At 39.7% G+C, this 17,110-nt stretch overlaps 1 protein-coding gene across 1 annotated transcript; it reads left to right on the top strand.

Annotated features, from left to right (window-relative positions):
• Window positions 1–1,864: 1,864 nt before the first annotated feature.
• Window positions 1,865–16,544, top strand: LOC109735150 (uncharacterized). Its single transcript, XM_020294352.4, has 28 exons — window positions 1,865–2,168; window positions 2,246–2,338; window positions 2,769–2,941; window positions 4,127–4,400; window positions 4,763–4,830; window positions 4,910–4,979; window positions 5,070–5,390; window positions 5,917–5,996; window positions 6,098–6,149; window positions 6,742–6,895; window positions 7,591–7,678; window positions 7,758–7,860; window positions 7,937–8,024; window positions 8,213–8,310; window positions 9,033–9,215; window positions 11,723–11,974; window positions 12,413–12,508; window positions 12,589–12,683; window positions 12,794–12,857; window positions 12,970–13,057; window positions 13,151–13,221; window positions 13,411–13,496; window positions 13,628–13,712; window positions 14,003–14,076; window positions 14,513–14,619; window positions 14,865–14,983; window positions 15,071–15,148; window positions 15,836–16,544. The coding sequence occupies exons 1-28, from the start codon at window positions 1,980–1,982 to the stop codon at window positions 16,064–16,066; spliced, it is 3,480 nt and encodes a 1,159-aa protein (XP_020149941.1). The 5' UTR covers window positions 1,865–1,979; the 3' UTR covers window positions 16,067–16,544.
• The last annotated feature ends 566 nt before the right edge of the window (window positions 16,545–17,110 follow it).

The raw sequence follows: 17,110 nt of genomic DNA on the forward strand, positions 1-17,110 counted from the left end.
TTCTTTTTGCATTTAATTCTGCAGTTTTATTTTTCTGTTTTCTGTTTTCCTTTGTTTCTTTTTCGGTTTTCATTTTTTTGTTTTTCTTTTCTTTCTTTTAGTTTTCATTCTACATTTTTCGTATACGTCAAGAAGATTTTTCAAATACACATTTAACATTTCTGAAATACGAGTTTAATATTTTTTAAATACATGGTCAACATTTTTTCTATGCACATTTTCAACATTTTTCAAATACAAGATTAGCATTTTTAATTTTTTTTCTTTTCTTTCTTTTAGTTTTCATTCTACATTTTTAGTATATGTCAAGAACATTTTGCAAATACATGGTTAACAGCGAACCAACCTGTGGTTAAATGGTTAGAGGGACAGTGGTATCCCCAGCTCACCAGAATTCAAGTCCTGGTGCTCGCATTATTCCTAGATTTATTCAGGATTTCCGCCGACGCGCTTTCAGTGGGAGGAGACGTTCCCGTCGACGACGACGCGCCTACGGTCACTTCGTAAATCTCAAGATGATATGCCGGCTCAGTCTCTCCAAGGTGCTCATAGGGGTACGGTGTGCGTGTTTGTGTTCGTAGGGGTGAGTGTATGCACATATGCATGAGCGATTGCATCTATACCGTGTTAAAAAAACATATTTAACATTTTTCAAATACGAGTTTAACATTTTCTGAATACATGGTCAACATTTTTCTATACACATTTTCAACAATTTTCAAATGCTTTATTAACATTTTTAAATGATTGTTTGCCATTTTTCAAATACAAGATTAGCAATTTTTCTATACACATCCTCAACATTTTTGAAATACAGGATTAACATTTTCATAACACATGTTAAACATTTTTCTATGCAAATTTAATATTTTTTAAATTCTTAATTAAGATTTTTAAATGCATTATTAATTTTTTAATACATGGTTAACATTTTTCTATACACATTTAACATTTCTCAAATTCTTGATTAACATTTTCAAGTACTTGTTCAATATTTTCTTATCAAATGCTTGATTAACAGTTTTATGTACATGACAAAAAAATTCATCATTTTTTAGTACATGATCAGCAATTTTTCTATACACATCCAACATTTTTTCCTAATGCGTGATTAATATTTTTCAAATACTTGTTCAACATTTTCTGAATAATTGTTCAACATTTTTCAAATGTTTTTTTTGTAATATATATATATTTTAAAGTATAAACAAAATACAAAAAGAATCAAAAAAGAAAACAGAAAAATGTAAAAACAGAAAAAAAGGAGGTCCATCTCAGTCACCCCTTCAGCAAGGGTTCGTCCCCTCCCTAAAGTCGAGAAATAGGGGAGCTCTCAGGCATTGGGCATCACATCAAATCCAGTTATGAATGAAGAAGGAGGAGCATTTAAAGAAAAAAGGAGGGGCATTTGGCGAATATTGTCAGATGTGCACAGGCACCATGGTGCCCATAAAAAAAAACATTTTTTACAGCTCAATTTTTTTGAAACTTTTTGTAAACACGCACACACACATACGACATATGTGCAAAAATTCATAACATTTTGCTTTCCCATGTGGTCTACAAAAAAAGACAAATATGTATTTTGAAATGGGCTGGAATTTTTGTCTTTGGGCCGGAATTTTGTTTTTTTGTACAGCTTACAAATTATTATTATTTTCAAAAAATAATTCCATGGATCCGTAGTAAATACATACAAGTTTACAGACAATTATTTTCGATATTTTTGAAACTTTTAAATATGGTTTATGCTTTTTTTTTTAAAAGGGCACCATGGTGCCCAAGCACACAAACTTCACACTCGGGCATTTGGGCCCTATACAACGACTTTTTTTTACTGGGTTGAAGCATTCCCGACGTCTAAGCAAAGGTCCAAAACCCCCCTCGGGGAAGCCCAAACTTCTCCGTCTCACGCTCCCGAGTTCCATCCCCGCCGACCGCCGTAGCCAGCAACCACCGGTAGTCGCCGCCGGCGGCCCATGGCCACCTCCACCTCCACCTCCGGGGGAGGCGGGGCACGGCCGTGGCGTACCGCGCTTCTCACCCTCCGCGATGAGTCAGTCGCCTCGCCCTCCCCTCCGGCCCTCCTCGCGCTCCTCCGCCGCCTCCTTCTGCCCCCCTCCTCGCCCTCCCTCGCGGCCTCCGCCGCCGCGCTCTCCCCTCACGAGGTCCTACCCTTGGCCCCGCTTGCTTACGTCCAGTTCGGTTTGGTTCTTGGTCTCACTGTCCGTGTGCTCGTTTGCAGGTGGGCTCGGATGTGGCTTTCCTCGCGGAGAAGGCAGCGGCGGCGGCCCCCTGTGCTGGCGCCGCCGACGCGCTGCGTGGCGTCTGCCACCTGGTAATGCTTCTGTGCTTCCATGCGATTGAGATCTCGCAGTGTGCGGTGGAATTCGACCAATGGTTGCTTTAGATTCGGGGCTGTAATGTTAGCCAGATAGACGACCATTCTGATCAGTGACCTGCGTTCTGCTGGGGTCGTGTTGGAGTACGTGAAGTTCCGACAAATTGTCGACATGGATTTTCAAATGCTGATTATTATGAACTGGAATTTTGCTTTAGCGTGCAGTGCTTTTTAGCTGTCGCGGGCTGTTGGAGCTATAGTTATACATTTTGCAGGACACAAATTGTGTACACCCTAGAATTCTGGTAGTATTTACTAATAAGTGTAGTCAATTTGACAAAGAAGTTGAGACTCTTGTGTTGTACAACTTTGATTGTAATGATTTGTTTTCTCTATGTATTAATTTACTGAAAATGCACCTGTGCAGATTCGTGAGGTCATGTGCAAGACAAATACGGAGATTGACTCTTCTGGCTGGCTTGCAGTGTTAACGTTTCTTCATGAGCTTGTGAAGTGTTCAGTTGAGGGTGCATGCCTTAAGGGCCACTGTGATAGGACATCTGCACTGAATACACTATCTGATTGTTTGCAAATTCTCAGGTTAGATTAGGATTATTTGATAGAATACTTAGCAATCACCTTCCTGTACTCCCCCCCCTCTGTACCAAGTATTAACAGCCTAGTTGATTAACATTGTGGGATAATGTTTCATGGTTTGACAAGACTAAACTGTCACTGAAATAAAAGCACATGGTCCGTACTTACTTGCCTCAAGGGAAAATCTACTACAGTTTGGCCCCATATTATTCTTAATAATTATGATTTAGATATGTGTCATTCTAATCATTTCAAAGGGAGTTCTTCCTTTGTTACATGTGATGCTGCACTTCCACAAAGGCAATCTTTCATGCCTAATTTTGGGAATCGCGATGCACCACTGGTACTTTACCAAGGTTTCATGTCCTCACCAGTAAATCTATTATTGACCATTTCCCATCAGCACATTTGATTTGGTGTGAACTATCACCTGCACTTACTTTCAGCAATTTGCAACCTATATAATTTCCAGAAAACAGCAAATAAAACCAATCATTACCTCAGAATCGTCACTTGCTTTGTCGAGAACTGGTATAAGATGAGTGCTGATACTGTTGTTATCTTTCATAAATTTATCATTTGCACTGTTAAAAATGTATTCAAGAAATGAGTGTATACTGGGACAATATTGACAGTATATGTGGTAAATAACACTAAATTAAATTGTAGGCAGGCAAATTGCGAACTGTGCGTATATAATTTCCTCAAATAAAAAAACCCTAAGTTCTTAAAGACTGTCTCTAGCTGTACTGTATGATGGCATTTCCGATAGTGCATACATCAGGGAGGGAACCCCCCACCCCCCTTCTGAAACCGAGAAAGGTACTGACTTTTCCCCTCCTAAGCCTTCCCCTCAAACACTGTTGCCCAAGGCATCTCATCCTCCCCCGGATCTAGCCATGTCGAGGGAGCAATGGAGGGAGAATCGTGAGTATGGGGGAAAGGTGTGACGAAATTAATGTGAATGATGGTTGATGAATGGGACAAATTGTTGGAGATGTGCCTCTAGTGTTGCCTTTGGATGAGGTGGAGCCCTTTGGGACATACTTACGTACTTTAGTGATGAACTTCTGTAGATGCCTACATAATCAGTTGTTGCAACGCATGTACACTAGCATCATTCACAGGTATTTGAAAGTCATCAGTCATGGTCTTTACACCGCTCTTAATTGTTGCCTCCCCTTCCAGGTTTTTGAGCAAGGATCTTGGAAGATGTGGTTCATTAACTGAGAATTCACATGTACTCAGAGTTCTTATCTTGATCATATCATGCCTGCAAGCTGAACTGAACATGACAGATAAATCCAATGGTTCTGGCATTTCTTCCCACATTTCTGTATCAACGAATAATAAAAATCAAAATACCTGGGATATGGAAATCTCTGCATTTTCGATGATGGAAGATATACTATGCAAGATTGCATCGAGTATGTCGGAAGTTTTATGGCAGTCTGTTGTTGAGGTCAGTAGTTTATGCCTCCTTTATTTTACATACTGCTTCATGCTGGGTATTTCGGTGACATAGCAAGTACTGTACCAGAAATTTGGCAGGCATTGTAGCATCTGATTTTGTAACATTGCAAGCAGCTTTACTACTTCTCCCATGATTGATTACCTAGACTTAGGCTGTCAGCTGACGATGCACCAGAAATGTAACATTAACAACCAAGCACAGAGTGGTGCTCATGTTCAAACACACGCGCACACACACACACACACACACACACACACACGCACACACAGAATGATGTGTGCTGTGGACATGCTAGGTGGCAATGTTTAATATTCTGTTTCAACTCCAATCTCCTCCTTTGCACTCTACAGGTCTTGAGAAAAGTTATGGACTCTGTGACAGCAAGGAACCTTATTATTGAGAGTAGTGTCATGTCAAGGTTAGTACTTCGGTTTTTTCATATATTGCTTTGAAATTAATGAAAGCTAAAGTCAAAGCTAAGCCTCACTGTCTTGCAGATTTTATACTTCCTTTCTTCGTTGTTTGCATTTCGTTCTTTCAGAACCGAAAGCTTCACTTTCTGGACATGTAAGTATACAAAGGAAATCTATTTCTGTGGTTACAGTACATATGATTTCTCTCTCTTTCTGATTGTAACATTGTGAATAAAACTTCAAGGTAGCAGGTTTCATGGCAAATTTGCAAATGTTCTTTGTGTATGGGCTAAGGTCATCTTCGCCATCTGCAATAACTCCAAAGGAAAACAAAACAGACTCACAATCCAGGAGTTCTGGCCGTGGACGATATAAACCACCTCATTTACGAAAAAAGGATGGAAAAACAAATGATTCATTGGATGATCGAAGTTCAGATAGTGAATCTTCTCGATATGATTTAGGCTCTTCAGATTCAGATCTGAGCGATACTGATGGATATGCAAAAAATGGAGACCGTTTCAGGAGTTCGAAAGCTAGACTAGCTGCCATCCTTTGTATACAGGTATGTATCCATGCAACACATTCTAATTTCTAAACTAGATGTTCCCATTCTGAACTCTTACTCATGTATGAGCTCGTACAAGTTAGTTTTTTTTTGTTACAACGAAGGTAAGATTGATTTCTTTCGTAGTCGAGCTATTGCTCTTTCCTTTCTTTTTGGAATGGTGGGTGGAGGGCAGCTTTTTAGATAAAGCTCATACTCCAATAAGACAAGCTAATTGATTCCTCTGCCCTATGTAGTTTGAATTGTTAGTGCTATGGTTGTTCAGTTCTGTGAATTGAGTGACCTTTTGGAACACCAAAAGTTTGTAAATAGGAATATCTACATTCAATTTGCTATCTGCATCCACCATGATCTGTGATATTTCAGTTCCTTCAAGTCTCTAACTGTTAAAAGACACCCTCATTTTCCTGTTGAACTTCTAATAGTCAGTTATTGGATATCTAATAATCAAAAGCAACACTAAATAATCATGATGCTCATGATATTCAAGAAGTTACCTGATTCTTGTTCTGAATTATTTAAGGATATCTGTCGTGCTGACCCAAAATCACTTACTTCGCTGTGGCCATTACTTTTGCCTGAGAACGACGTTCTCCAACAAAGGTAAACTCTTCCACGTGCAATCGGCATGGTACTTCTCATGCCTTCCTTATGATCATGGTATCATTTTTGACGGTAGCTTTTGTTGCTACTTGCTTTTACAGAAAATATCGAGCTACTCTGATGACATGCTTGATTTTTGACCCTATAACAAAGGTACAAGTTTGCGATTATCTGTAGCATTATTGTTTATATCATCTAGCTTTTCTGTTCATGCTACCTTCCATAATATGTGGGTACCTTCCTGCCATGCCAAATCTGCCTGTATTTTGGGCTGCAGTGACTGAAGACATTTAATTGCATAAGCCATTCTTGTGAGGAGATACACAACTAGTATTTTCGTGAGGCCTTAATTGCATAGGCCATTATTGTGCAGGTGTGGTAAATATGCAGAAAACCCTGTATACAACGGAGGAAACCCCTGTATACAAATGGGGATATCACATGACTAATACATGGAAAGGATATGCAACTCTTAACAATTCTGAGCTATCTTATTTATGGGATTCTTTTTCCAAAACGAATAATGTTGTATTACATTTTTGCTACAAAGTGATCTGGACCCTTCATAATTTACATCCTTTATTTGCAAAATTCTTCTCTTGTTTGCATGGCGGTGCACATTGATTGATGCATGCCACAATATTGTATACCGTGTATGTATGAATTATGGTCCCATCGGTTCAGTGCCTTTTCCATTTATAAGTTCCCGTGTATATGATGGACATGACCTGACTTAACTATGCAGGTACGTGTTGAGGCAGCATCGACTATTGCTACCATGCTGGAAGGGCAGGCCTTAGTTTTGACACAAGTTGCAGAGTATAAAGAATCATCGAAACTTGGATCTTTCACTACGTTATCTTGCTCGCTTGGTCAAATTCTGATGCAGCTGCACACAGGTAGGGGAGTTGCTGATATTTATCTCGTGACTTTCTTCGACGAGAGGAATCCATTGTTGGTGACTTGTACCTGTAATACCCCAAATTTCTGGCCTTTTTGAAAATTTCTGGTACTTTTGGGTCCTCACACTGTGCAACACACACACATCATCATCAAATAAAGGGTTAGGTGCTCCTTTTAGTCGTGAGTTTGTAACACCACACGACCAGCGAGCACATCTGGTAATTGACAATAACAGCTTACATAAGTAGGATAAAGCAAAGCTCAAGCAGTTAATAGAGGGTGCAATTGCACGGACTTATCTTTTCTATTGAGTTGGCAAGGTCCCCCCCCCCCCCCCCCCCCCCCCCCCCCCATAGCTCACTTTTGGAGCAACTGGCTGGAGCATGAATTTAATATGGTATCCGAGCCAAGAGGTCTTGAGTTCAAGACCTTGCTAATGCAGTATTAAAAAGACAGATTCTGCGGCCTACATCGATCCCATGTCTACGGACTAAATAAGCCTAGACGTGATGGGGGTGTTGAAATATATTGCCCGCTTCTCTCCATCAGTTCGGACTTTTGGTTGCGTTGGCTAGTGCATGAAGCTTAACATTATCTATATAACTTTCATTCAACAGCTCTGTATGCCTTACATATTCTTTTTTAATGTTTTATCCAAAGTTTACATGAAATTTCTTTTCCTGTTTGGCAGGTATGATGTTCTTGGTACAGCGTGAAACTCAAACTACATTGCTTGCAGCAGTGTTCAGAGTTCTCATCCTTCTGATATCTGCTACACCGTATGATCTAAATCCCCACCGTGTATCTTGTTTCTCTAACTTGATATGCCATATTATTGATAATATGTTTGATGACCAGGTACCCTCGAATGCCGAAGGAGTTGTTGCCAACTGTCATTACAGCCATGTGCGGTAGATTATTAGACAGGAACTCAAATAAAAATGAACATTATGCTTTGCTGGTTAGTTTTTCAATATTATTTCTTTATTTAGGAACAGTAGTTGTAGTTCTTACACCTTACATGGGAATGACAACAGGTTAATGTTCTAAGTTGCTTGGAGGCAGCATTTGCAAAGGTGCCACCTTCTTCAGATGTCTTTGGAGTTCTCATTGATCACTGTGCAGGTTAGACCCTCATAATTTCAAATTTCGTTGATATGGTCGCTTTATTCTCAGTCTTAATTTATATTAAAAAAAACTGCCGCACGTTGCTGAACTTATTGTCTTGGAAGACTCCAGAGTTTATCATATTGAGAAACTGGTTTGGGTGGATACTGAGCTGTGACATTTGTGTACCAATGTGAGCTTTTCAGGGCCATCACTTGCTCAGCAGAAGTCAAGTGTCGTAGTTATTCTTCTTCGTTGTATAGAAGAGGAAATGCATTTCAGTGTTAGGTGTGGAGCTCTCCAGGCAAGTAATCATCCATTTATGCTTAAAGTTTGCTTTTGTATTTTCTTTTATCTTCAGCATGTGTTTGGATATCGGACTTGTAATACATGAGAAAGTCAGTTGCTAAGCTGACCATACAGTTTTAGCAGCTGTCAGTGCGTGCAAACATCAAATTGACTACTTGCTGACAACCTGTATAGTCTATCTCACTGACTAAGTAAGGTCAGCCGACCTATATGCACTGACCTCTAGTAATACTTAGCTAATAAGCAAAGGGCACATGGATTATAACTAATAAGGATCCCTCCAGCATAAACACTAGGGAACAATTATGGTTATTCTCTAAATGGGAACTCTTATGGTCTGAAATCTATTTGTAACCACATGCGGGATATCTAACATATTTGTAATTAGCTAGGAGGAAGACTGAGCTTCCTGTTCTATCTTGTAATGCAGTTCTCCTTGATATTCCATGTATAGATTTATACTGCATAAATGATGTTGTTCCACCATTTGCATTAACAAGAGGCAAGCCTAACCTATTAGAATGATATGCGCTTAACTAATATGATTATCACATAGATATACTTATTCATATATACTTATGACATGTACATTCAGTCATGGAATTGATCTTCTTGGCACGTTTTGTAGGGCATTTATATTCATTTTTTCAGTGTACATGCAAATGCTTCACAGGTTGACACATGTGGTAATATCCATTTCTTTTTATGTGTGCACAGGTGTTGAGATCAGTGGTTCATAATTACCCAAGCTGTGCAAACATCATTTGGGAAAAAGTTCGAGATATCGTTCTTGATTTATTGCAAACGGAGAGCTTTGAAGACCAAAAATGTGATGCTAACTTTGGGCCCCCTAAAGAAGAATTATCTACTAAAGGAAGATGTCTTGTAGCTGGTATTAAGGTAGAGTTTTCTGTAAATGCTTTAAAATATTGTGGACGACACTATTTTATACTTGGAACTTCGGAACTTTACTTTTTCCCCATAAAGCTAAATAGATTTATTTTTTTATTTTTGCCATGAACTGGATAAAATTCATGATATTGGGTAAATTTCCATCCAACCTTGCATTCATCTTGGTTTTCCCTGTTTATCAGTTTGCTACAAACCACTTTACCTATCAATGTTTAGGTTTTATTTTTGTTAATAATATCTACAACCTATAGGGTATAGTCCAGCTTAAGCTTCTGTAGTAAGCTCTGCTGGAGAAACTGTTTTAGCTATTCTTTTCAGCTTAAGTTTATTATCTATGTTGAGATGTACAAAGTCTACAATGCCTCTGGACTCCAGTCTAGTGCTTTACACATTAATGATAGATTGGCCACAAATCATGCATAATTCTGTAAAACTGGACAAGATTCACAACTCGTTCACAGAATGGATCCTGACATTATAAATCATTCATTACAAAATGAAATGTCCACAGAACAAGCTACAAAGTGCAATATAATATGAACATGAACTACCAATATACAATTACCACAAGCACACATTAGGCATTGCATGAGATAACAATTCTTCACTCTGAACAAACATCAATCAACAACACTTGTAAGTATAATTTTTGGAATAGGCATGAATTGACGGAAGTTGCTATTGTAGTTCTCTGGAACAAACATCAATTAGCGAACAAGCACTGATCCAATTTCGTATGTGCTTGTGCTGGATCTGGAGATGCTCGTGGGTGAAGGGCATTGCTTGTGGTGGACAGCGCTGGAGGTTGAAAGTCAGCAGGGGAGCAGGGGAGGAGGTGGGCTGGCCGTTGAGGACCAGAGGATGTCAGGAGGCGGGAATTGTCGGCAGTGGTGTCGAGGAGGTGGCGGCGGCGGCGAGTCAAAACCTAGGTGGTGTCACACATGAGAGAGAGAATGCTTCGATCGACAGGAGGGGAGAGTTACGAGAGGAATCTCCACATGTGCTCTGGTCTGGGGGCAGGGGGTACGCAGTGGCAAGCCCCGGTAATTTCTGTATCAAGTTGGATGGCAGTTCTGAGATGGAAGAGGTGGGAAGCTGGGTCTGAGGTTCTGAGCAGCTTCCTAGTATCAGCAGAGATTGGGGTGGGCTATGGGAAAAACTAGTTAGTCGTTTTTTTTGTCTTAAGCTTATGGGGGCTCTAAGCTGCTACAGAAGCTGAGAAGAAGTGGCCCAGTACCTGAAGTTGGATGTATCATCATCAATAACAACATAGCCTTTTGTCCCAAGTAAGTTGGGGTAGGCTAGAGATGAAACCCACCAGAAACCTGTGATTGTGAGAACCCAAAAAGAAGAGAGAGTACGTAAACAAAGTGAAGGAAAGTAAATTAAGGTTCTGGTACATCGATTGCTGGTAAATTAATGCTTAACCTTTTGCTCCCAAGTCCCAACATAAGATGACTACTGGTTGAATGCTCTTGTTCATAGATGATTTTGTTGATTATCTGTTTCATGACGCCTAAATATTCTAGGCTCAGGTTCTTACGAACTTGGTTCTTTGGTTATGACATGTATGTAGCACCTGATCTTTTATTTTGATTTTTCATCAGCTACTATGTTATTATTCAACCTGGATCTTAGAACCTAAAAGGCACAGACACGGCAGAAACAGCCATATCGGCTTCCAAGTAGCGCGGGGGGGGGGGGGGGGGGGGAGGGACTGGGATACATGTATCCCACAGTATCCCATCTTTTCTGAAAAAAAGGGGAAATAAATCGGGGTACGGCCTAGATATGATGTGGACACGGTGGGGGGTCAGGAGCGAGCCTCCAGCAACCGCGCGGCCACTCAGCTCTCATGTCGATGGTCGCTAGCAAGGAAGAACATTCAGGTGGAGAGGAAGATGGCAAGGTGGACGCTGATGAGGAAGAAGCTCTAGGCAGGGAGAAAGATGTGGACTGCAGCCGCCAGCAAGGAAGAGGATTTGGGCCGATTGGAAGGCAGTGGTGGAAGCTGCCGATGAGCAAGAAGGTACAGGCGGCGCGCAGTCATTTCATCTCCTCTCTGCAGCTCTCAGGTGACTGGAGGAAAACAGCACAGAAATGTGTGGGCTGGAGGAGCTGTGTAGTGTAGGGTTTTCTGGAATTGGGCCTTATATGGGCTCTGAGTGGAGGGTTGTGTGGACTGCTCACAGTCTTTCATCTATAGAATGAGGCAACATATATCCTGTACTAACTATAAAAAAGCTCTCATCTCAAAATTATCATTAAATCTTTATTACTTGCCATTTATTTTTAAAACACTTCTATACCCTGCCGTATACCCGAATGGCTGTTTTTGGAAAATGCTGTATCCAGTGTCCCCATACTAGTATCCCAGTGTCTGTTTTCCCGTGTCGGTGCTTCTTAGCTTAGAATTGCCTTATTATGTAAAATTAACCATCATGGTCATACTTAGTTTTGATCATTTATTAATATGTTGTGATTTTGTTTGTCAGGTAATTGATGAGTGTCTGCGTGTTTCATCTGGATTCAAGGGTGCGGATGATCTCAAAGAGTGTAGATTGCTGGATATTCAGCAAATTTCAGACTGCACTGTGAATAAAAGTATTAAATCTGCGCCTCACTTTGAAATTGAAACCCCTGGACCATCACAAAACTGCTCTTTGGACATTACACTTGGAACCAACCGTTGGACTGAGGTGTTAGAAACTCATCTCCCTCGGGGATTATCACATGCCTCTGCTATGGTAATCTACCGCCTCTAGAACCTGTCTTGTCCATGTATTATTGTATTAATCTGGAACGAATAGTGGTTAGGCTTCATTTATTTCTCAATAATCTGTGGTGTTAATGCTAACTTATAAACATGATTTAGCAGATTAGTAACAGAATGCCTGCTGCCGTTTTAGTCAAAGCAGCTAACTAATGTATGTTTGAGTATTGTGTTGCCGTTTATGATCCTTGGTTCTAAATATAGCATGATATGCTTAGCCGTGTTGTTATCTTCAGATGATACTTTATGTCCCATATGTAAGAAAATAGTTTTGTCTTGCAACAGCACCATTAAATTTAGGGAGTATGTGCTCCATGAACCTGATGGAAATGCTTTTATGTATTGCTGAAAGTATTCCATTTTTTGAGTGTCTGTTTTTCCTGGACTAAATAAATTAACTGTTTGTTTCTAGGTCAGGACAGCATCACTCACATGTTTCGCAGGCATGACCTCTGATGTTTTCTTCTCCCTACCAGTAAACAAGAGAGATTATGTGACCTCCTCATCTGTAAGTTTATTATTTGTGTGTTTCATTATGTTTCCCTAACCTGTTAAAATTTCGTGAGTATCACAATTGTTGTTGTGTAGGTTCATGCAGCATTGAGTGATGCAGTTGCTACAGTGAGGTCGGCTGCATGTCGAGCCATTGGTATTGTTTCATGTTTCTCCCAAATATTGTCGAGGTAAAATTTCAGACTTTGGTTGCGCTGCAGTCTCAAGTAGTCAAGTGCTTATTTTAAGGTACTTGAATGATGATGACCAATAATCCGCAACTCATTGTTTCCTTCTGCAGTCCTTGCCTACCTGGCGAGTTCATAAAAGCCATTGACTTCAATACACAAAATTCATCAACTCCAGTATGATATTTGTATCTCTCTCTTTAATGCTTGTGCACTGTTATTTTTTTTTTGTTGTACTAAAATTTGTCAAGTATTCTATGTGTAACATTGTCTCAATCTAAATGTTTAGGTCCGTATCACTGCCTCATGGGCTTTGGCCAATCTTTGTTCTTCTATTCGTTTCAGAGCATTGGAACTACAAACAGATCCGACTGCAGGTATGTATTGCATATTGATTGTTAGTTGGTTACAGAATCTATAATATATAACGATACGGCATGCTTATCTTTCTACTATTTTTTCAACTGTAGATCTGCTTGATAAATCAACAATTTCATTGCTGGTTGAAATTGCTTTGCGCCTAACCAAAGATGGTGAAAAAGTAAGCTTGTCTTGTCAACTGATGTCTTTTCTCTCTCTTTATTTTACATTTTCACTGGCCCAGATGCCTATTTTAGGCTATTGAACAGCAAGACATTATTCAGTTGTAAATTGAAAAGAAAAGGAAGATATCTGTATATTTCTGTATCTAATGGTATCAGTGTTGTTGTTTTTATTTATGTTCATTCAGGTAAAGTCAAATGCCGTTAGAGCCCTTGGATATCTGTCAAGGTTTATCAGATTCAATCATCATTGTGATGCAGTCGATGATTCAAGGTTGGTAATATTCTGCATGCATCATCATCATCAACAACAACAACAACAAAGCCTTTAATATTCTGTAGGCATCAATCATAATTTTTCTTAACTTGTTTCTTCAGCTTACAATTTTGTGGCTTCCATCACAGGAATTCAGTTTTCTATGGAGATCCTGTCTGTCTTCAAACAATGGTACAGGCTTTGATGTCTTCTGTGACTACTGGAAATGTAAAGGTACTGCAAGAAATGGTTCTGCACTTGTACTTAAAACAAACATCCATGGGCTGAATCTCTTGTTATCCACTCAACATTATCCTAGTTTCCGAGATAATTTATTGTGTCAAGGCGAGACTAAAAAAAACATGTTTCCCTGTTTTGTTCTAATGAGGAACACCTCAGTTAGCAAAGAATACAAGTTCAAGATTTTTTCCCTTCTAATTTTCTATTATATGTGATTGTTGAATGTGGAGATGTTTTACATGAATAACTGCTTCCATTTGACTTGTTTTTTGTCATTCATACAGGTTCAGTGGAATGTTTGTCATGCTTTTAGTAACTTATTCATGAATGACACCGTGAGACTTTCAGAGATGCAGTGGTATGATTTGCACATGCAACATCTTCCAGTATTTTATTGAATCTCGCAGAAATTTTTATGCATCTTATCTGCTTTAGAATTCCCATTGTAGAAACACCACATTCTTTCTTTATCTTCCAGAAGCATTTTAATGAAACACATATGCTCTCCACCTACAGAAGGTGAAGCCCAATGTTTAAAGAGGCTATTTCGTAATATTCTAAATCTAATAAAGACAATCTTCACCCACATCTTCTATTTTCAAATATTCATCTTTAAGGAACTAATCAGTCAGAAATTTGTGCAATAGTTATTTCTACCCATTGTCAACCTTGTCAATTGGAAATACTATATGAGAAATCTACACACCTGGTACCATGATTGTACCTCTGTGAGTAACTGAGTACTCCAGCTTCATATGTTAGTGGTTCTGATTTTCAGGTGTTTTGTATTACAGGGCATCAAGTGTTTATAGCATACTTCTACTATTACTCCGTGACTCAAACAACTATAAAATAAGGATGCATGCAGCTGTTGCTTTAGCAGTGCCAGTCACAAGGCTTGGTTAGTTCGCTGAATGCTTTAATTGCTGCCTTTGTTTAAGTTCTGATCTTGCTTATTTTGCTAATACCATATCATGCCAGATTGCCAATGGATTAAAGCTTTCCGTCATTATTATTTAGATTGTATTATCCTATGCTTTTGTTGGATAAATTAGTGGTAGTGCTGCCTATTTCATTTCTTGGAGGTTCGTGTCTTGCCTGTGGTATCATTCTGCAACTGAATTCATGATGCTGCTGGATGTGTAGATTATGGTAGCTCCTTTCCAGATGTTGTCAGAGGCGTCACACATGTTCTTGAGTCATTAAGTTCGAACAGTTCATCATCGCCTTCAAATTTCAAACACCGGGACAACCTTGAGAAACAGGTCAATGTTGTTGATGCTTATATATATATATTGTTTACTCCAAAACATGTTTCACAGCATTGTTGAACCTTTGGCTCCTTTTTACAGCTTACGTTTACTGCTCTGCATTTGCTTGGTTTTGTTTCACCGAAGGATGACCAAAGCCTGAAAGATTTTCTTATCAAGGTAACGGGCTCATGCCTGTGTGTTGTGTTTTCACTAATACGATGTATTTATCTGTCAATAGTGTCGTTCAGAGGCAAATAACAGCCAGATCAGGTTGATATTTTGAGAATCTGGATTCATCAGTTTCATGAGCATGTGTTGGCCCTGTCATGTATGGAAATATCAAAACATAACCAACTCTGCAGTGTTCTTAACGATGCGATTTTTTGTCTGTTTCCTATTTATCATGAAGTCCTGGAAATGAACTCATGTGCTACGTCAATAGCACAAATTTTGGTACTATATTTGTCTATATTAGGACAGGCCTGGCGCAGTGGTGAAGTACTCACCACTTGTGCCAAGAGGTCCTGGGTTCGACGCGGCCTCTCTGCATTGCACTGTGGAGGGTTAAGGCTTGTCGCGTATAATCGTTCCCCGGACCCCACCTCGTGTGGGAGCTTCTAGCACTGGGTTTGTCCTTTTTATATTTATCTATATTACTTTGTTATTTTAGTGAATATATTGCTCTTGTTTGTACACCTAAGATGTAGAAGAGCAGGTTCCTACTCTAGCCCTGTGTAATATGCGTGCACTGAAGAAATACCCCATAATATGTGGCTTAAATGCTTAATAGTTCGACTTTTTTTGTAACTGAAAAACAGATATATTGTTCTGTTGCCCTATCTAATTCACTTTCATTTTGAGCAGAAGGCATCCTTTCTGGAAGACTGGCTGAAGGGTTTATGCTCAGCATTCAATAGTGCCGAGGACCAGCCTCTGGCAAGCGAGACCATAAATGACGAGGATGGTTTCAGCCCAAATGTGTCACAGAAAGTTATGTTATCTTCTGCTGTAGTGTCCTTGCTCAATGTATATACAAGTGGAAACCAGCAAGTTATTACTCAGAGATTTGAGCAATTGGCTAGAAGCACAGCGTGAGCGTCAAAAATCAATGGTGGTCTCCACACCCATCAACGAGCAGCAAGATATTGGTCATCCACCTTAGAGAAGCCAACTCGCCTATCAATTGGTTCTTGAGGCTTCCAATAAAGCGAGGCAACCTGACCTGTACGTCAATACATTCCATGAAGTCGACGAAGCTGCTGAGTTGGGTGATTTCAGATCATGGGCAGCTCCTGGCAGCTAGCCAAGTAGTTGGTCAATGCAGAATTGCCTTGACATGTTGTATTCTAGTGTAAAAATAGTTGTTGAATTTCTTCCAGGTTTGGCCATGTTGTACATCGTGTTTACTTATGATCATTAGTGTGCATATACGGAGCAGACATATATACTGAAGGATTATTCCGCTAGATCAGTACTACAGATTAATAGCTAGATCAGTACTACAGACTCGTAGTTCCATATAAACTGCAACATTATGGATTTGGCTTGGGTTGAATGCTTTGTTAGACCACAAGCATGATGATTTTGGATCTGTGAGCGCAACAGAAAATGAATGCCGGCCATTTCAGCTGGGGGTACCAACCGCCATAAATGGCGACGCAGCATTCCCTTGTTCCAGTGTTTTAGTTGGTAACATTGGAGAAGCAGGGATGTTGGGTGCTATATGCTCTTGTGCACACTAAATGCCTTCCTGGATTTCAGTTGGCCTGTTTTGTTGGTAGATCAGGCACTGGTTAAAGGTGAATAGGTCACAAGTTGACAACAATGATGGCAACAGGAGGCAGCAGCTGCATGTTCCATCTTTCCAGGCAACAACTTTTGCCTGTGAGATTTCATGGACCTTGCTATAGGCTTTCTTTGACCTTCGAGGGGGCCACTTGGCTGGCCCATTTTCTCTTCTGTTCAGTTTGACTGGATTCCAATAGGTTGTGTTGTCACATGCATACTGCTATTTTTCTTCTCTTTAAATCCTTTTCTTTGCTGGAACTTATTGCGCTTCATTGCATCAATATTAGTCTGGGGAAGATGTGAATCAATATGCCATTTTTGTTATTAATTTTTTTCCTTTTTAATTCCTCA

This window comes from Aegilops tauschii, chromosome 7 (genome assembly GCF_002575655.3).
Source record: "Aegilops tauschii subsp. strangulata cultivar AL8/78 chromosome 7, Aet v6.0, whole genome shotgun sequence".
Taxonomy (NCBI): Eukaryota; Viridiplantae; Streptophyta; class Magnoliopsida; order Poales; family Poaceae; genus Aegilops; species Aegilops tauschii.